Source organism: Nannobrachium achirus, assembly GCF_963921795.1.
Source record: "Nannobrachium achirus genome assembly, chromosome: 2".
Classification (NCBI taxonomy): Eukaryota; Metazoa; Chordata; class Actinopteri; order Myctophiformes; family Myctophidae; genus Nannobrachium; species Nannobrachium achirus.
Genome location: NC_137811.1, coordinates 15,954,417 through 15,975,903, shown reverse-complemented (window position 1 = coordinate 15,975,903; position 21,487 = coordinate 15,954,417). Strand labels below are relative to the sequence as shown.

The 21,487-nt window shown below is 42.3% G+C and overlaps 1 protein-coding gene across 4 annotated transcripts in view; it reads right to left on the bottom strand.

Moving 5' to 3' along the window:
• Positions 1 to 20,145, bottom strand: part of arnt (aryl hydrocarbon receptor nuclear translocator) — a 35,824-nt gene extending 15,679 nt beyond the window's left edge. For all 4 annotated transcript variants that reach the window (XM_080750186.1, XM_080750187.1, XM_080750188.1 and 1 more), the window contains exons 1-10: positions 20,058 to 20,145; positions 16,227 to 16,320; positions 15,748 to 15,798; positions 14,471 to 14,518; positions 10,909 to 11,122; positions 9,265 to 9,478; positions 8,549 to 8,651; positions 2,961 to 3,026; positions 533 to 618; positions 265 to 341 (exon numbers count right to left, since the gene is read on the bottom strand). In XM_080750186.1, coding sequence (XP_080606312.1) covers positions 265 to 341; positions 533 to 618; positions 2,961 to 3,026; positions 8,549 to 8,651; positions 9,265 to 9,478; positions 10,909 to 11,122; positions 14,471 to 14,518; positions 15,748 to 15,798; positions 16,227 to 16,320; positions 20,058 to 20,094 — 990 coding nt within the window. In that variant the 5' untranslated portion in view covers positions 20,095 to 20,145. The remainder of the gene's footprint in view (positions 1 to 264; positions 342 to 532; positions 619 to 2,960; positions 3,027 to 8,548; positions 8,652 to 9,264; positions 9,479 to 10,908; positions 11,123 to 14,470; positions 14,519 to 15,747; positions 15,799 to 16,226; positions 16,321 to 20,057) is intronic.
• Positions 20,146 to 21,487: the final 1,342 nt, after the last annotated feature.

The following is a 21,487-nucleotide window of genomic DNA, read 5'->3' as shown; positions in this document are numbered from 1 at the left end:
CTTTTTTTTTAATAGACTGAATTGGGCTCAATTAGAAGAAAAAAAGAAAAAATAACACCTCACACCTACAAAAGATATACTTACACACACGTGTACACACTACACAGACACATGCGCACACGCACACACACACTCACACAACACAGACACACACACACACACACACACACACACACACACACACACACACACACACACACACACACACACACACACACACACACACACACACACACACACACACACACACACACACACACTTACCTGTAGTCTTCCTATGGCAACTAGACAGTATCGACTGTTCTGTGTGGTATCAGCTTCCTCATCCGTTAACGACACTCCTAAAACACACACACACACACGTCATGTGTAAGAAGACTAAAATAGTAGTGATTGCGTTATAGCGTGTTTGATTACATTATAGAGTGTGTGATTGCGTTATGGTGTCCCATTGTGTTATAGTGTGTGTGTGTGTGCGTGTGTGTGTGTGTGTGTGTGTGTGTGTGTGTGTGTGTGTGTGTCTGAGTGTTACCAGCAGGGGGCCAGGACTTGATGTAACCGCTACAGTGAACCACCACGTACTGGGGTTCTCCGTCCTTCACAGCTCCCAGTCCGTTCCTACAACACACACGTTGACCCATTTAGGCCTGAACACATTATGACGCAATATTTTATGCTTTAACCCATTTAGACCGGGAACGCAAAATGCGTTTTTACCTTTCAGGCCGGGAACGCAAAATGCTGTTTACCCTTTCAGACCGGGAACGCAAAATGCGTTTCCTGTAGTTTTTACCCTCTTCTGGTCTCGTGGCCAATGAAATGCATCAGGAGGCGATGACGTATGCTTCCATGACTACCGCAAAGCATTCTGGGATTTTTTTTTTGGCTTTGCATAACTTTATTTGTCGGAGAATCCCAGTGCGCACAAGAACAGCTTCTCATAGCGGCGAAATGAAAGACGCGTTGAGCGAAGGCAAACCGGACCCGCTGGAATTGGCATTGTTATTGTTACGTGATATGTTTGAAAACGACGACGATGATGAAGTGTTTCATGGATTTCATGAGGACTGGATTACTTTTCACGGACGCACTTTGACACGGCTAGTTTCAGAGACCTACTCTTTGCTAGCACAGAGTCAACCCCAAACTCCAGTCCAGAACAACAGATTCGCAGCTATCTGGAGGTAATAACACTTATAAAATGATTATGATGATATGGTTCATTCATTCACATACAAAGGCGCACACACACGCGCGCCCACACATATAATAATAATGACAAATGTCGCTCGCCAGATTTACCGTTATATGGAGCTAAAAACAAGAATTGACAAGTGTCAATATAAAATCTGAGTCTATCCATAATGAGTGGGGTGTGAACACAGCAATATTAAGAAAGCGAAGAGAAGTAATGTTGCATAGTTGTGGTGGAACAACAAGAATTGAAATATTCAATATAAAGGCTGGTGGATTGTTGTTTCTTGTCAAAGTGGTGGCCTATGGTGTAAGACCTATGATGTAAGGTCTCAAATATTTGCTAATTATGTTTCTATGTGCTACATTGGCTGAGAAATGTATTTTTTTATTAGACGTTTTATAAGATTTATTACAATTTTTGAGTTTGTAGATTTTTAAAAAAAAAATGATAAAGGTCTGGACCATGACAAGTAATTTCCCATGAAAGCCAAAGGTGTAAGCTATCAAACAGTTTTGAAATTTTGTTTCTAGCTGCTACAGAGGCTGAGAAATAAATGTTTTAGTAGACGTTGACACCTCTGTGAAGTTTTCCATAAAATCTCAGGTTTTAGGGGTATTTTTCCAATCGGCCATAGGTTTTTAAGGCTTTTTTCCAGGCGGACTTAGGTCTAAATGGGTTAAATATAAAAAAATAGCAGATAAACAAGCTCACAGCGCGGCACCGAGTGCCGCGCTGCAAGCTTGTATATCTGCTATTTTTGAAAAATCGTGAAAATTAGAATTTTGACCCGATTCTATAAGTGTCTTTTGAATCCTTCTAAGATTTTTGGGGAAAAAAACTATGTTTCTATGTCAGCAATCTGGCCAGCCATCGTCAAAGAAGAGGTCCTTTTCACTTAACTGGAGCTCAGTTAGCCTGTTCTTTAGAGACTACTATGTCAGTGGTTCTCAAACCTTTTCATGTGAAGGACCCCCAAAATGATATTTATTTGGCCACGGACCCCCATTTCAAAATATCTAGTTCCAGGGACCACCCAGAAGCAAAATTTGAGTTACAAACGTTCGCTTTGAAAATACATATATATTCAAAGATTTGCACACATTTTCACTACTTTTTCAAAAATAGCAGATCTACAAGCTCGCAGCGCGGCACTCGGTGCCGCGCTGTGAGCTTGTATATCTGCTATTTTTCACTGGTTAAAGCATTCAATAATTCTAGGCCTAAATGGGTTAACTGTTACACACCCGCAAACGTTGCCACGCCATACACTGTGAGCTTGTAGATCTGCTATTTTAGGTGCGCGACATCGGCATGCAACAAAGTATAATTCTGAATACAGTGACACTGACACATGGGATGACTCTTAAAACACACTGAATGCCAGACTTTATTTTCAAGTCTATCAAACTGGTGCCAGCCATTTTTTATATTTTCTTTGGGGACCCAAAAAACATCTTGTACTTTCACCTAAAGATATAAATATGTGTATGAGAATAAAGATCTCCTCCTCCTCTTTCCAACCAAGTAAGTTGTAAGTGTGTGTTAAGCTCCAAAAAGTGTGTGTTGTGTCTCAAAGAGCACTCGCTAAATATGCCTTTTCAGCACCTATATTTTTATGAATTTGCTTAAATCTGGAAAATATTATGGTGCCGATCACCATTTAACCACCAGAGGTCAGTGTGTAGTAGAGGAAGGTTACATAGTGCAGCTTTAACCACTTGAACCTTTGCATTTTTTCAGCTTCAATAAAACATCATCTCACCTGTTTCTGGTTCTGAGGAAGTTTAGTCTGTTCATAGACATTGGCTCTACTGCACAAGATCCACACCTGCGCACGCGCACACACACACACACACACACACACACACACACACACACACACACACACACACACACACACACACACACACACACACACACACACACACACACACACACACACACACACACACACACACACAAGTGAATGTCTGTACATTACAAAACAGTGTCGTTATAAGTAGCCGTTTAGTGGTGAAAAGAAATTGTTATGAAAAGCACATCTAGGGGTGGGCGATAATGGATAAAATCATTATCACGATATGACTCATGCAGTATCACGATACACGATATTATCACGATACGTTTTCATGTTGGTTTTTATGGGATTTTTTAAAGCTATTTAACTGTACAACCACCTACAAGGTAACGGAACAGACCATTTAGACCAAAATACCATTTCAACTTTCAACAAGCAGCAGATTTTAATGAATTCTGCAATTCAGTGTACAAGTGCACAAAAAAATATTGAATTGAAGGCACAGTTCTCATGTAAACTTACTGTACATGTAAACAACTTAAAACTGTAAACAAGGGCACTCTCTTTTATAGGACAATATATATATATATTCAAGGCACCAAATACCAGTGTGCAAGTGCAACCTTGTCTTGACTAGACAGCTTTAGAGCATCTTATCTCTCTCTCTCTCTTTTTGGTATGACAAATCAGAACAGTCACAGCTTTCTTGCCAGGAAAATCAGTTGGTCAACTTTCTCTGGTCATGTAAACAACTTAAAACTTTAAGTGCACTCTCTTGCTAAAGAAAATAAAAAATATATATATTCAAGGCAGTTTCTCACTTCTCTCAGTAAAACAAATTCAAGGCACTGTTTCTCACTTCTCAGTAAAACAAATACATTTCTTCACCACATGTAGACAACTTAACTAAATACTGTAAAGTGCACTCTCTTGCTAAATAAAATAAAATATTCAAGGCACAGCTTAACAAACAATTCACTTTCTGTTTTAGAGTAGGTAGCACTGTCTGGCAGTAATGTAACATTAATTAACTCACTTACTGCCAATTAAAAATGCCCTCGAGTGGCATTAGTGCCAGCCCTCTCCATAGACTTCCATGTAATTTGTAGTGCACAGATCATGCACACCCATGCACAGATCATGCACCATGTTTGTGCAGGCTGTTCACAGCTTTCAAACAAAAAAAAAAGATTGGAAATCCGTTCAGGCATTCTTGAGATAATAGCCATTATGTTTTCCTATAATGTAAACAAAGATGGCTGCCATGTTTGATAGATGGGGTTGCTATGGGGGTTAAACATGCAATTTCGCGATTTCTATCATGCCTACTACATTTTTTGGGGTCCAAAAAATCTTTTTGAAAAAAAAAATTTTTTTGAAAAAAAATTTTTTTTTTGTTTTTTTTCTAAGTAAAAGTCGCCCAAAGTCGCTTGGCAGGGAAGCCCATAGTGAGAAAGTTGCTCTAAAAGTCGCCTGGCACTGTATGAGTTAACATGACAAGGAGAGTAACAGTAAAATAAAAATCACTGAGGAATGGTCTCTAGGACTGAATACTAGTTCTTTAGGGCATCTTATCTCTCTCTGTCTGTCTTTTTCGGCTTTAGAGCATCTCTCTCTCTCTTTTTGTTATGACAGATCAGAACAGTCACAGATTTCTTGCTAGGAAAATCAGTTGATCAACTTTCTCTGGTTTGAGAGTTGCCCTTTGGCATGTGACAATATTGCCACCAGTGCTGAAAACTCTCTCTGAGGGAGCACTGGTTGCTTGAATGCACAGGTACTTTATAGCCAGTTTGCTAACTCTTGGGAAGTTTGCCTCATGTTTTTGCCACCATTCCAGAGGATCATTTGGAATTGTTTCCCCTTCTACAATTCTGGCCATTGGCAAATTTGGTAGAGACAGGTAAGACTTCAATTCTCCCTCTATTGCTTCTTTTAGGGGAGGAGGAGCAGATGTGACGGCTGCAGTTACAGCAGAGGTCATCAAAAAGTTGGCCAGTGATTTCTTAGCTTTCTTTTTGGGGGGGAAGTGGTGGGCCTGGGGGCCGGGGGGTGCTTCTGCCTCAGGGCTCTGTGATGTGGAGGTAGATGGAAGGCCAGGCTGCTGAGGCTGAGCTGATGCTGTGGGACGCTGTGCTTGCTCAGTGACAGTCAGCAAGGACTCAAGCTCAGACACAGCTCTGGCTAGTATCTTCTCTTTCTTGTCACTGTCAATGTACTGCGTCTTGAATCTTGGATCAACAAGCGAAGCCATATCCAGCAGGTCATCAGTGTGGGCATTGCTGTATTTCTCAGCCAGGTAATCGAGAATGGTCGTCTTCATTTTCAAGGAGAGGTCTGTGTCATCATCATCCGCTTTCAACAGGTCTTCTTTGAACAGGTGAAGGACTGGCTTCACGTAAGACACACTCACATAGTCCTCACCTAAACAATAAAATAAAAGACAAACAAATAACAGGTTATTTATTTTATCATGATTATTTAGTATATTGAGTTGTTGCCACTTTTCCAATTAAAATATTAAAATCATACAAAATTAAAATAAAGACACACAGTCAACAGTCCTCACCTGAGAGTGCATCTGTGAAGTGCCGCAGTGGACCAAGGGCCTTCACCATGGACTCCATCACATCCTTCTCGTTGTAACCAGGGGCCAAAGACTTTGTCTTCTTGTCTGCCTTAAGGATCACAGAAAGGGCCTTTTCCTGTTCCAACACTCTCTCAACCATAGCAAGTTTGGAACCCCATCGAGTTGGTGAGTCGGTTTTCAGCTTGTGTTCAGGTAGCCCCATCTCTGTTTGAAGCCTAGCCAGCTCCCTCTTCTTCTTCCAGCTGAAGGAGAAAGCACTGACCACCTTCTTCAAGATGGATACAGTGCGATCAACACGAGGGTCTTTGGCACCATTTTCTAAGAAATAGAAGATGAATATATTTATTAATTTGATTTAACCTCTGCCAACTATTTTCCCAAAAAATGCAAACTAGGGAAAATGTGGCCTAACTTGTAGGCCATTTAGACAAAGTATTACTAATAGTATTGTTAGTATTTAAATAGGGTTTCACATTGGTTAATCACACAATTCGTTTTCATTAAACTATTCATATTTGTAATTATATTTATATTGTTTTGGTGCACATTGCCAAAGCAAGTGTCACAAACAACACACACACACACACACACACACACACACACACTCACAATCGTTGTCGTGTCGTCATATATTAATTGAAGTATTATGATAAAACTCCCGCATCTGACTTGCACACGCACACAAGCGCGCGCACACACACACACACACACACACACACACACACACACACACACACACACACACACACACACACACACACACACACACACACACACACACACACACACACACACACACACACACACACACACACACACACACACACACACACTCTCTCTCGTTGTCGTCATATATTAATTAAAGTATTATGATAAAACTCCCGTATCTGAATGCCAGTGGCAACATTCTACTCACCGATGGCCAGGTGAAGTCGATGTCCAAAGCACTGCAGGCGAGTCCAGCCGTTTTCATTCAAAGCTTTCACCATGTTTGACCCGCTGTCTGTGGTCATGCACGTCATGTTGTCCTCGTTCAGTCCCCAGGCTTGGAGCAGGTTCTTTAGGCCATATGCGATGAGCTCCCCTGTGTGGTCTACTGGGAAGTATATCGTTTGGAGACACACGCTTTTCAGCTTCCAGCCGTCAATAAAATGAATGGTCAGACTTAAATATGGCTCCGACGTGAGGCTAGACCATAGATCACTCGTTGTTGAAAAAAACAGGGCTTTCTGAACTTGCTCTTCTGTCTTCTCACGGGTTTCGGTGTAAAGTTTGGGAATGACCGTTTTGGAAAAATGCTTGCGACTGGGCAACACATACCGTGGGTCGAGTATTTTCAGCAACCTGACGAAGCCCTTGTTTTCAACTGACTTTATTGGGCGCATATCCTTGGCGATATAATATGCCACCGCCTCGGTGATCTCTTTCCAGCGTTTGCTGCTCTTCTCATAGGGAATGCCTTTATCAAATGCCAGTTTTAATGTGGTTTGTTTGGGTTGAGCTTGTGTGGCTGCAGGCGTTGCATGGCGAGGCCCTTGTAATGTTTGCATTTCTGCATATTCTTTCTCGTGGTTTGTTTTGAGGTGGTGTCGTATCCCCGTCGTGTTGCCATCTTTCATTGGCAGATTATCTTTTCTGCAAAGTTTGCAAATTACGTTTGTTTGGTCCCTGTCTGTTGTGGAGAAGCCAAAGTAGTTCCATACCACCGACGTACTGTTCTTTTTGGGGACAAATGCATCCTCATCTGCGTAATCTTCCCCGTTGTCCATTGTTGCTGTTTCTTTGTGCCCGCGGCAGCGTCTGACATTAGTTTCCCCCTCTGGCAAGAAGGGGCGGGGACGTAAGCAGCGTGTGTGGAAAGCCAGCAGATCTTCAAGCAAACAATGCGTTGCGTCGCACCGAGTTGGAAGCTTGTAGATCTGTTCTTTTTTGTAAACGAAACCGTCGTACATGGAAGTATAAATGAAAGTATAGAAATGCGACTCACAGAATGTGCATTCACTGTATCACGAGAGAAACGATAATCTGAAATAGCATATCGTGGCAAAGCTGTATCGCCGAGACGATAATTATCGCCATATCGCCCACCCCTAAGCACATCCCTTGTAATTAGTATGTAATAATCTAACTATTAATTTACCAAATGTCTGTCCGCCGTCTGACCGTCTGTCTGCATGCTGACATCACTGATAAAACTGACTAAACAAGTGTCACCACCATGGTAACAATACCCAACTGACATCAACAAAGCCCAAATGACATCACTGACTGACATCACTACAGTGCCCAAAAATTGGAGATGACATCACAGACTGGCCTGGACATGGAACACCATACATGGGCAATTGGGCATAAAAGAGTGCCAGCCAGACAAAGGGATACAACAACGGGTATTGCACAACTGGACATGGATGGTGACTATTCTGCCCAGTGGGCACCGACCGGTCTGGGTTCTCCAACATTACTTCTGAGACTCCTACATTCAATCCCTCATCTCACACCCCCGGGCAAAGGACTAGGGATAGGACGATAGGCGATATTATCGTTTATCGTGATAAAAAAAACACTCATGATAATCGTATCGTGGAGATTTAATTAAATTAAAACGTCCTCCGTCATGCACTGGGATCAATTCACCTTTTATTTGCCGAGCTGCATTTCCGGTACCATTTAAAGCCTCTATTGGTAAAACGTACTTATAATATACATACTTGATACAGTCTTTGTTTCCCCCACTCTCTACCAAATCTCTTTGCCAAAAAGATAGCCGATCTACAAGCTCACAACGCGTCTGTAGATCTGCTATTTTTTGGCAAATCCTCTGCTCCAGGATAATGGATGTAGGGGATATTTTGATTATCGCGATAAGATCGTAAATCGCGATTTCTTTGGTCACAATAATCAGTAATAACCAATAAGCTACACAGGACTAGTAACAGTAAGTATAAAGTAATATAGGAACCTCATTCTGCAGATGAAGGAGCGCCGTGCGCCCATGCCCATCCTCACTGAAGACTGCTGGCCCTCTTTCTTCACCGTCCCCGTTTTCAGGTCCAACATCCTGCCTGAGAGGACAACAAAAACACACATTTGAGTTTCTCTCTCCAGTCACGGCTGCCGCAGACCGCACGCTACCGTTTAACTCATCTAGTGCCATTAGCGAGATGTCTCGCGAAATGTACTCGAGTATCTGTAGTGCCATTCACGGGATATCTCGGGAAAAGTAATAGATTACTGTAACGGCGAGTACATTACCGAGAAGAATCGCCGGCGGTCCGGAGACGAAATCCGTCGCTGATTTCGCATCATCACGGCTCCACGAGCACAAAATAGTCCCATCCATAACATTGAGGTGGACGGGGGATCTCATCTTTAATGTCCATTATCTCAAAACTACACTTTAGAAGCTAGGATGGAGGCAGATGCTCGCTTATGTTACACAGTTATAAAAGCTCCCGGTCGGCCATTACACAACTCCACGTGGACACGGATCGGTTCCGGCGCACGATCCGATGACGTCAGACCGGAAGTGATTGCGCGGTGGACTTCTGGCCTTCAAAATAAGACAACGCAAGTGAATGGGACCTGAAGGAGGCACTTTGGACATTATAATCCGCTAATGTCTGGGGCTCTGAATGAGTTAATATAAAAACCTTATCAATTTGCGTGCGTTCGTACCCGTGTTACTGTTCTCAGCCGTGGACAGCTGCTCTCGCAGTTTGTCGGTGTCGTCCGGGTGCAGCTGGTCGTAGAGGGAGGAGCCTAGCCAGTCGGCCTGCGATTGGTTGAGGACGGGCGTGATGGAGTCCGACACATACACCAAGCGGCCCGTCTCGCATGACACCACGAACAGGAAGCCGTCGGCCGCCTCCAGGATGAGGTGTTTTAACTCCTACACACACACACACACACACACACACGCACGCACGCACACACACACGCACGCAAATATACCAGTAAGACACCCTAATCGGGAGATAAGTGTTTTGCTGTGTAGCGATTTGCGTGCTTTTAGGGCAAAATTTGTAGGAGCAGTGTCCAAAAATGTGTTTTGCAAGAATCTGCCTCATGGTGGCGCTAGAAGAGGGCCATGTGAGAAATGGAGGTTGTGGTTTGGCAGCCAAGGAGTGTGTGTGCAAAGTTTGGCATGGATAGGGACAACGGAGATATGAGTAGGGCAAAAGTGGCCAATACTTTTGTACTTTTACTGAAGTAAATGTTGAATTTTCTTCTAACAGACATTGCAGTATTTGATACTTTTACTTAAGTAATCTGAACTGCAATTATTACTTGACTGGATTTGTGAAAATAGACTTGTTTTGAATGTAACAAAAAACAAAAGTATTGTATTCACTTCTAGACATGCAACTAGGGAGGATAATCAGCTGTGCCTATCACTTAAAAACTCAGATATTGAACAGGTTCAAGAGGCAACTTTGCTTGGTGTCACACTCGATGGACAATTAACATGGGAGAAACACATCGAGAATATTGTCCAAAAAATGGGTAGAGGAATAGCATGCATTAAAAGGTGTTCCTCGTTTTTGACCCCAGCTTCTAGAGTGCTAGTGACACAGGCACTAGTACTGTCTCACCTCGATTACTGCTCCACAATATGGTCCGGTGCAGACCAGAAACATCTGTCTAAACTTCAAATAGCTCAGAATAAAGCTGCAAGGCTTGCACTGCACTGTCCATTGGGTGTGAGGCAAAGTACTGAGAGATTGCATGCCAGTCTCTCATGGCTCAGAGTAGAGGAGAGGTTGGCATGTAATTTAGTGAGTTTCTTTTGGAATATTTGTCATAGTAAGCAACCAGTTTGTCTGTACTCACGAATACAATATGTGAGAGATCGTCATAAGCATGCTACCAGGCAGGCTACTAGGGGTGACATGGTTAAAGAAAAACCCAGAACAAATGCAGTATGCAGATCTGTAATGTATAGGGCAATTAATATATGGAACACGTTACCAAATATGATCACTGAAGCACCCAGTAAGGCTAGTTTTAAGAGACGCCTTAAAAGACATTTGACTAATTATCCTCATTTTAGTTTAAATTAATTGACCTGTAGTTGGTTTTATTGTCTCGAATCTTTTTTTATGTAAGACTAAATGTTTTTATTGTATCGTGTTGTGTTATGTACTGTATTATGTATTGTTATGTTTTTTGTGGACCCCAGGAAGAGTAGCTGCTACTTTGGTGGCAGCTAATGGGGATCCGTATGAATAAAAAATAAAGAAAGTAAGACATTCGAGTACTTTTTTCCACAAACTGCAAACGTGTTGCGCGCGTCGTGCCACCAAAGCGTGCAAAGCGTACCTGGTCTGTGAGGAAGGAGGGCTTGTAGGATCCGTCCGGGTTGGTGGCCGTGTTGCCCCGCAGGCTCTTCATGTGCGACACGGCCATGCGCAGGATGGTCAGCTTGTCGGGCTTGCGCGCCAGAGCGCTGCAGGTGGGCACCATGTCGGACAGCTCCGTGATGTACGCCGTCATCTTGTTGCGCCTCCGCCGCTCTATCTCGCTGTGGTTCTCCCTGGGAGGACGAGGAGGACGAGGAGGAGGAGGTGAAGGACGCAGGGATGGGGAGAAAGGAGGAGTGGAGAGAGGGATGGGGAGAAAGGCAAGGCGGAGGAGGAGAAGGATGGAATAGTTCTGAATTAATGTTTCTATGGCACAGCGTGTTGAGAGGATGAGAGAAAGGAAAAGGAAAGGATTAGGGCTTCAAATACAAATACAATAATCGAAAACGTGTCACAACTCAACCGTCTATTTTCACATTTGAAATATGCTGATATTTTATTTTCTCTCTTTTTTTTGCCTATAGCGACATGTAAAAATAATGATCGACTTAATAACTATAGTATTAAATGATCGATTATGGACATTACTTATTTTTTTACAATCAATTAGTTTGACTATTGCACCCCTAGAAGAGGGGATGGAGGAGGAGAGAAGAGAGGAGGAAGATTAGTGTTAGGATGTACAGGACAACGTGTCTTCAATGGACTATGAGAGAGAGAAAGAGAAGTCGATAGAAGAATACAGAAGCTTTATCCTCACTCGTAGTGTTCTATCATTTTGTCCAATATGTTAATACAATATAACTTGAAATTGGGGCGGTTGTATTTTGTCAGCCTGCTCTCAAGATCAGTAGAACTTTGGAGGCCGGACGCGACCGGACGCCGTGTGGTCAGTAATATATTCCCACATGAACGGACGCACGGACGGCACCGAACGGTGCACGAGCGTGTAAACGCGTGCATACCCCCCCGCGAGAGCCGCGACAACCCCCCCCCCCCCCCCCCCCCCCCCCCCCCGCGAATCCGCGATAACTACAAGCTATACTTTAACCAGTGGCTCTATTCATATGGATATAGCCTTTAACACCTAGGTTTCCAGCTGTGACTGCATGTGCATGTGTCGATGTGTGTGTGTCATTTTAGTGTTTGAGATTCGTTCAAGGCAAATGTTGTTTCTCTAGCCTACTGCAGCGCTGTATTTTCTAAATGAATTAAAAGAAAGTAGAAAATAAAATCTTAACACATATGGTGCCAACCCCGAGTTTCCCGAGTTTGTATTGGTACCAACGCTGTGCCAACCCCGAGTTTCTTGAGTGTGGGCCGTTTTTGAAGATTTTTTTTTCAAAAATGTTTTTTGGACCTCCAGAAATGTGTTAGGCATGATCGCGATCGCAAAATTGCATGTTTAACCCCCATACCAACCCATTCTTTCAAACATGGCAGCCATGTTTGTTTACATCTGAAGAAAACCTAATGGCTGATAAATCATGAATGCCTGAACGGATTTCCAAGCGGATTTTTTTGTTTGAAAGCTGTGAACAGTGGGCACACACGTGGTGCATCATCTAGGCATGGGCGTGCACGATCCGTGCACTATAAATTACATGGAAGTCTATGGAGACCATGGCATCGTGGGACATTGAAGAGAAAAAAGCATGGCACCAAAATTAAGTAACAATGCAAATGTAATTAAGACTAGAAAATTATTGTTTTCCCGCGTGCATGCGCGTGCACGTGACGTCAATAAAGCACCGTCCGCCCTGAAAATAAAATCCCAAGTGGTGATTAATTTTATCCCCTGAGCAAGCAGGCAGGCTCTATTAGCTCGAATGGTAAAAATAACTGCAGCACTTGCACAGGAAAGCGGTTCAAATCCAGGGTAGAGGAGGAAAGCTTTTCCCTTTTATTCAAACAAACGTTTGAATGCTCGATTCTGATTGTGATTTTGATAGGTATTTTTCTCAGGACCAGGACCACCAGGCGACATGAAAGGTGGAAGAGCCTGGCTTTGAACCGGGAACGCTTAATTCTCGTACTACCGCTAATAGGAGACACTTATCTGATTGTGTCACAGCACAAATTATTCTAACAACAAGCAGCGTGTAGATGTTATTAATAAAGCCCCACACCACAATTCTTTTTTAAATGTTCATGAGTTAAAAACAAATGCAAAAATTATTTTCAAAAAAATTGCCTGAATAAATACAAATAAATGACTTGATTAAAGAATCTATTAGATAAGATTTAACTTATAAGCAAATGAACACACAAATTACCAACTTGTGCCATGGTTCAAAATGTAAAAGAATAGCTGATCTACATGCTCATAATGTGTCGCATTGTGAGCTTTTATCTTAGAAAATGTTTGAACATTTTCACCTATATAGCTTTGAGCTCGAGTTCAATGGACAGGTGGCGCCATCTTGTGAGATTTTCAGCAATTACTTTCAACGGTGCAACATCACATTCCTTTTCTGTCTGGTTGACACATTGACTGATACCGATCAGTGTCATCGTGTTCGTTCTTTTTTATTGTCAAGTACAAGTTATTCACCGAATGCATGCAGTGTTGCTACAGCTGTACTATAAGCATAAAAGTGACCAAAAGGAAATTTGATTACTATAATTCTATTTGTACCTACTAATTATTCCTATATTCGACTACACTACACCATTTTATTTTGTATATTTATCATTTTTATTAATGACAAAAAAAAGGGAAAAGAAACTTGGAATACAACATACAAATCAACACACTAACCTTCATCATCAGATCAATGTAATGGAGAAAGGAAGCTGTACCACACACATTATTACTACACTTGTAAGGATTAAGGACATAACATTTTCGGATGTTATGAGGTCTCTACCGACAGAGACAATATGCCATTTGTACATCTTTGCCATCTTGTTTAACCCTAAAGCCTGACAGTTGCGTTTTTGGTGCCGTGTACCAAAAATAACCAAACTGCAAGCTCACAATGCGTTGCGTTGCAAAGCAAGCTTGCAGATCTACCATCAGGCATAACTCTAAAGGCCCATTCCCACTGGGCCAGATGACAGATTAAAAAAAAATCTTTTTCTCCAGATTATAAAAAAATCTCTTTCTCCATTCAAGATGGTAAGATACAGATAAAAAAAATATCTCTCACAGATTTTTTTTTTTTTATATCTGACAGATAATTTCTTTATCTGTATCACTTGAATGGAGAAAGAGTTTTTTTTTTTTTTTTTATCTGGAGAAAGAGATTCTTTTTTTAATCTGTTATATGGCCCAGTGGGAATGGGCCTTAACTCTGCTTAACCTAACCTCTAAATGCCCCAATCTGAATCGTTTCCTAATTTAAATCCTAACCTTTGTTTTATTTAACCACAAAAAAATAAAAACTCTCTTTTGTAAGGACCAGGACAATAATGGTCCTCACCACTTCTATTTACCAAAGGATTCTATAGTTGTGGGGACATTTCGTTTAGTTATACAAGTGCGCACGCACACACCCATTATGCGCACACCCATCCATCCATGTATCCACCCCCACACCCACACCCACACACACACAAACACACACACACTCACTCACCTGGCGAAGCGCTCCTTATCCCCTCCTCCTCCCGATTCATCATCACACCTGAACACACAGGGCAGCCGTCCGTCAGCCTGTCAGCTCCACTAATCACAACATTGTATTCTCGCAAGGAGACGACAGAAACCCTCGTTGTCAACATCCTGCCGGCTGTTTAGACCAGTGTTCCTCAAACCTTTCCATGCCATGGACCCCCCCTCCTTGGGCTGTCACAATCATTACATAATCGTCTAATCGTGATTATTTGACATTATCGCAATTATTTTGTCATAATCGTCATAATCGTGAATGTTGAAAAAATGTCAGAAATAGTGGAAATAGCCGATCTACAAGCTCACAACGCGCCGCATCGCGACGCGTTGTGAGCTTGTAGTTCGGCTATTTCCACTATCAATGTTATTTTTTACATAGTACGTTGTCAAATATGTCAGTAATGTATTTGTGTATTTAGGTTATGTATCGTATCTACCATATGCAACTTCAAAGCCTAAAAGCCAAACAGAAATGTAATTATCAACGACAAAAAACACAATTAAATCGCTAAATCGCCAATTATTTGAGTGACAATTAATCGTCATGTAAAATGTCATATCGTGACAGCCCTACCCCCTCCCCCCAAATTGATATATATATTTGGCTGCAGACCCCCGTTCTGAACATGTTTTGTGCCAGGGACCCCAGAAGAGAGGATTTGTGTTTCAAATTGACAAAAAATGTATGTCAATAGACACCGCTTTCAGCCCCGAGTGGACAGACTGAGATTTAGAAACTTCGGATTTGAATCACTTTTCAAAGAATCACGTCTGATTCACAAAAAAAACGGTTTCCATGTTTGTTTGCTTTTATTTGTATGGGTCGTGACTAAATATCCCTTACGTTTTGTTTTGGATTATTATTTGAAAAGATTTTCAAAAATCCTCCACCCAAAAACAAGAAATTAATTGAAAGCTAATTCAAACTTTTTTCAAAAGAATTTCATAAATGAATACAACAAAACAAAGACATTTCAGGAATTAGAAGAGAGAAAAAAAAACAGAAATAGTGAAAATAGCAGATCGACAAGCTCACAACGCGTCACAAGGTCACGCATTTTCAACTAGTTTGGGTCCCATGATCGAGACATCAAAGTACTTTTTGGGGGTCTCGAGCTAAAAGGTTTGGGAACCACTGGCCTAACGGTCATGTATCTGATAGTGCATGTTGTTTCTCAGCTCAGTGGTTACCAACAGGAAGATGACAAAGTGTGGAACATTCGGGACAAGACGTGTACACACCTGAACAGTTTGTTGCCTTCGTCGTCGTCGTCATCATCATCAAAGTCAGGCCTGTAAGAGAGATGACAATAGTGTACCGTATTATTAGCCCGATCAATGGCAGATGTTTGGTAGGGAAAAGGGATAGGTAGAATTTTGGTAACAAGCAGAAACCAATAAGGAAATGGCAGCTCCTGGGTACCGCGGCTACCGCCCCAAAAAATCTGTCCTATCAGTTCCTAGATGTGCTGATAAGTAAAAAAAAAAAGACGAGCTATACAGTAACCGTTCAAATAAAGGCTTTGTGATTACCGGTACCTTACATAGGCCTATATCTTCAAAGACGTATTTGACTATCTGTCGGGAGGACAATAAAATATTCCATGTAGAGATAGAGATAGACACTAGTATAAAGCCCTGAGTGACTCCGGTCAACCATAATAGGGTTTAAGTGGTTAAAATGACAGTCAAATTTAACTCTCAAAAACACACAGACTTACGCAGCTCGTCTCTTGTTGCTCCCTTTGGGAACCAAGGCACCAGCGGTTTCTTGCATCCCACTGGCTCCCAGACCCAGATTAGCATCTGGCAGATCTAATAACACAACAAACACACAAAAGGGACAAATTAAACCCATGTTTATGCAACCATTTACACTTACAGCTGTAATAAAAACAAACAAAAAACAAGATAAAAAAACAAGGTTACCTTATTAGTAAATGTACAAGAGCACTGAGGAGCATTAAGTAATAGCGTGTCAGTGTGGCGTGATTATGGATCCCACTGGGAAAGATGGATAACCACGCCCCGGAATCATTTTTGAAGCTTGTGATTGGCTGAACCGGACGTAGGGAGCGCTCCGTTGTAGTCACTTGAACCGCGCGAGGTGCACCAAAACCCAATTATCATTGCGTTTATCGTGCGCTTGCCCAGGCCGCATTCACCACGGCTTCGTAACTCACACGGCCGGCCCTGGCCCGCAGGACCAAGGTCCGCTGGCCTTCGCGCCGCTTGCAATGTCGTGGACAATAACTGAAAACGAGCGCTCTATGCCGTTTCCATCCATCTTTCCCAGTGGGATCCATAATCAGGCGTCAGTGTGTACGGTGTAAACAGTTCCACATTTAACTCTTGCGTCCCTATTTTGGGCTTGACATAATTGTCTCAGAAATAGCCTTGGCCTACTGTATATATGCTTAATGTATACACATCGCGTTGTTCTTGTGCAGTGAAAATAGCCATTTAAGTCAGTGGTTCTCAACCTGTGGGGCGGGACCCCCAGCGGGGTCCCCAAATTATTTTGGGGGGTCCCCAGATGATTAATGTAATGTGCAACATTGTTTTCTCACTCAACAGTAAACAAACAAACATAACATTTAAGTGTATAGAGGGTATGTGCACATTTCTAAAGTGACAATTTAAGGACTTTTTAATACCTCTAAAATGACAAATTAAACATTGTCCGAATTGTCAAATGTCAGAGGCAGAAATTGTGAAAATAGCCGATGTAGATCTGCTATTTTCACAATAGAACCGTGTTATACAAAATGTAATGCCTGGACTCTCCACAGTTAAAATATGATTATTTTGGGGGTCGCGGCCTGAAAAGGTTGAGAACCACTGATTTAAGTAACACAGTCAGATCCACAAGCTTACGGCATGTCGCACGGCAAAGAGATTTGGTGTAGAGGGAGACAAAAAGGAGGGGACCAAGTATAGACCCGCAGGGGACCCCGGTCAACTAAAGCAGTGTTTCCCAAACATTTTAGCCTGTGACCCAAAAGAGAAATAAGACGTTTGCCCGGCACCCAAACTAGTGAAAACAGCAGCTCTACAAGCTCACAATGCGTGGCTTGAGCTTGTAGATCGGTTATTTGTTTTCTAATTTATGGTATTTCTTAGATTTGTCTTTTATTTATTCATGACATTACTTAGACAAATCATTTATTTATTTTGAAAAAAGTCGCTTTTTTTTTTAAAGAAAAAAAGAATGGCAAACAAAAAAAACAAGGGACCCATAAAAATGGACCCACAAGTGGGTCCCGACCCAGTGTTTGGGAACCACTGAACTAAATAAAGTATACTAGAGGTTCGCCGCTTCTTTACTAAAAAACGTTTAAAAAAAAAAAAAAAAAAAAAGTTTTTGAAAAAAAAAAAAAAAAAAAAAGTTAAAAAAAAAAAATATATATATATATATATATATGTATATTGTGGGGTTTTATTGTGGCGGAACTATTGTGGCGCAGCGCACGTTTCCGGTCGGACATATTTGACCGCCGGACGCACTTCCGGTGTGTGTGTGTGTGTGTGTGTGTGTGTGTGTGTGTGTGTGTGTGTGTGTGTGTGACACACAGCCCTCCCTCTCTGTTGTAAATGTAATTCGATACACTGCCCGCTCCTCTCCCCTTCCCTCTCCCTCTCTCTCTCTCTCTCTCTCTCTCTCCCTCTCTCTCTCTCAGTGCCTGTGTGAGTATAGGCTTCAAGCATGTCCGTTTTGTGGAGGCTTCATGTCCGTGCTTGAAGTGGGCGTGGCCTCTAAGCCAATTGTAAATATAAGATGGGGTTGAACTTGGACCCCCTAGCTGAGAGATGAAGCAGGGACCCCCACTACATATTGTATGAAGTTGTGTTGCAGATTAAACTTGTTCATAGACTTGTTTTCCAGCACCATCATCTGTGTGTGTTGGACGCGTGTTAAAGGAGAAGTTCACCAAAAGAAATCTATTGATTAATCATGCCATTTTGGGGGTTTAACCAAATAAACCGTCAAGACCTTTGGACTTGGTATGCTCTTTTTCTCTCTCTCTCCACTTAATCTATTTGCCAAAGGTGGCCAATCTACTAGACCTTGATCTTGTGGATCTGCTTGTTTCTGGCTAAAGTTCTCCTTAGAATAGTGATTCTAGGGTTCCAGTGGTCAAAATGATCCTATCACACTTTAGTGACCCCCCCTATATGACTCTGAGGATCCCCTGTTACACACACACACACACACACACACACACACACACACACACACACACACACACACACACACACACACACACACACACACACACACACACACACACACACGATTAATGGTGTGGAAAATAGCTCTAAAGGTGATTATTTGGCTCATAAACCTCTAAATAACTTCTAAACAACTGTACAGTGGCTTAACAGGTTCTTTGCACGGCAACGATAACAGCAGTGGTTCTCAATAATAAGAATAATATAAGGTTTTTTGTTGTTAGATCAGATTTAGTGCATGTTGGTGGAGAGATTGAAACCTACAAACCTACAACTGCTTATACATTCTTGAAATGACAGTGGAATTAAATTGTTCCTCATTCATTTCAAGGAGTCAAGAGCAGAATTAAAGACTTTGCTTCTTTGGCAGCAGACGCCGGCCCCACATCTGAAGAGATTTTGTTTCTGGGACCCCCACAAGAGATTTGTCAACATCGACATTTGTATTTTATTTTTAAATAGCTGATCCACAAGCCACACAGCGAGCTCTATCTACAAACTTTTTGTGAGCTTGTAGAAAGGCTATTTTCGAAGTGGGAAAGTGTAAAGTGTAAACTGTTTCTCATTTAGCTGGGGACCCCCTGGACCCCCACTCAGGGACCCCTGGGGTTTCCCAGACTACACTTGAAGATCAAGCGCTGTATCATATCATATCATATCATATCATATCATATCATATCCAAAACACTTCTTAAACTCTATTTGCATTATTATTGTCCCCCTGTGTGTAAGAGCACAGACACATCTTCAGTAAATGGAGCCAACCCGACCCTTAAGGCAGAGTTTAATTAAGACTAAAGGAATAGGATTTCACTGTAGTGTTGTGTTGTATAGTTGTTGTCAAATGCACTGGTTCTCTATGTGGCCTCCATGGACCTGGGTCCTTGAGGGCAATTCCAGCAAAAGTATTGATAGGCTAAACCTCCCCTAATACACTTAGACGTAAATGGAAGATATACACATACATGAAATTAGTTAAATAACACTATATCTCTATCCTATCTACTAGAGACAGCTGTGGAATCCTGGACCAAAACAGATCTGACAGGGCAAACGGTCTTCTTTAGACAGGGGACCCCGGAGAGTAAAGATAATCACATTAAAATACATGTAAATATGAATAAGTCAAATGTTAAAAGGTTAAGATGACGTTAGCTTAGCTCCTCTACTGCTAGCTGCTGCTGCTGTCACGCTATCTGTAGTTTTTTAGTGTCACGCTTTTAAACTACAAGAACAAACTGCCATTCAGACAGAGGGATAGTGTCTGTGAATGTCGGTGGCATTCTTTATGTTTATGATGGATATTGAGAGAAGTTTACCTGGGTTTGTAGACGACATGTCTGCGCCGAACAACATAAACAAAACAAATAGTTCAGCTGCGGAAAATGTTTCCTCCGCTCCTCCCGGCCAAGGATGCGCCGGTGACGTCACGGCCAAACGTCGGTCAAGCGGAAGTGTCGCAATGGTGCTTATAATTACGTTATCATTGCTATTATCAATACTATTATTATTAATAATATAGTCATAAAATCACGAAGTGAATGATTTAAATGCTTGTTGTTTGCTTTTTTTAATGAATACGATAGGCCTAAGGTCTGTGCTCTGTGGTTAAAATAATGATAGTTTAAGTTTCATGTTTTCGTGTGTGTGTGTGTGTGTGTGTGTGTGTGTGTGTGTGTGTGTGTGTGTCAGGGTTGTCAACATTATTTTCACAGGAGATTATTTTTTGGGGGGTGCGCGGGACTCCCCTACCGGGGTCTGGGGCGTGATTATGGATCCCACTGGGAAAGATGGATGGAAACGGCATAGAGCGCTCGTTTTCAGTTATTGTCCACGACATTGCAAGCGGCGCGAAGGCCAGCGGACCTTGATCCTGCTATTCGCGCCCGAGCGCCGCAGGCGCGAGTGCCCGCGAAGAGCGGGCCAGGGCCGCGCGGCCGGCGGAGCGCCGCGCGAGTTACGAAGCCGTGGTGAATGCAATCGTTATTGCGACCGAAGGTCGCATATACTCTGAAGAACCGTGTCGCTTGAGTGTCCTTCCTTCCTTCCGTATCCTCGTGACCGTCCGTATCCTCTGTGATGTCAGTGTGATGTCAGCGAGTTGTGACATCACCTCCTGTACAGGGCGGCTACACGAAATGTGGATAACACTATATATGGAGATAGTCCAGTCCATCATGTCATATGGGACTACCGTCATAGAAAGTAGCCATTGTTAGGCCGGAGTCATTGGCTGTCTAAACATGGAGATGTGGATAACACTATATATGGAGATAGTCTAGTCCAATATGTCATATGGGACTACCGTCATAGACAGTAGCCATTGTTAATCCGGATTCAATGGCTGACCGTCTGTACAGGAAGTGATGTCACATGACATACTTTTTATGCCCATATATGAGTCCTAACATGGAGATGTGGATAACACTATATATGGAGATGGAGATAGTCCAGTCCATCATGTCATATGGGACTACCGTCATAGAAAGTAGCCATTGTTAGGCCGGAGTCAATGGCTGTCTGTCTGACTGTCTGTACAGGAAGTGATGTCACATGACATACTTCTCACCAATTACGAGCGCACCGTGCCCATCACGACGCACACCTTCAGGGGGATGAATTCACACGAGATGTACACACGCACTCAAATTCCTCTTTGTCTGTCGTTTGCCATCACGATACACAAGAGCCAGGGCTTTACTCTTCAAAAGGTTCGCCTGGACATTGGCATGAAGGAGTTCGCTTCGGG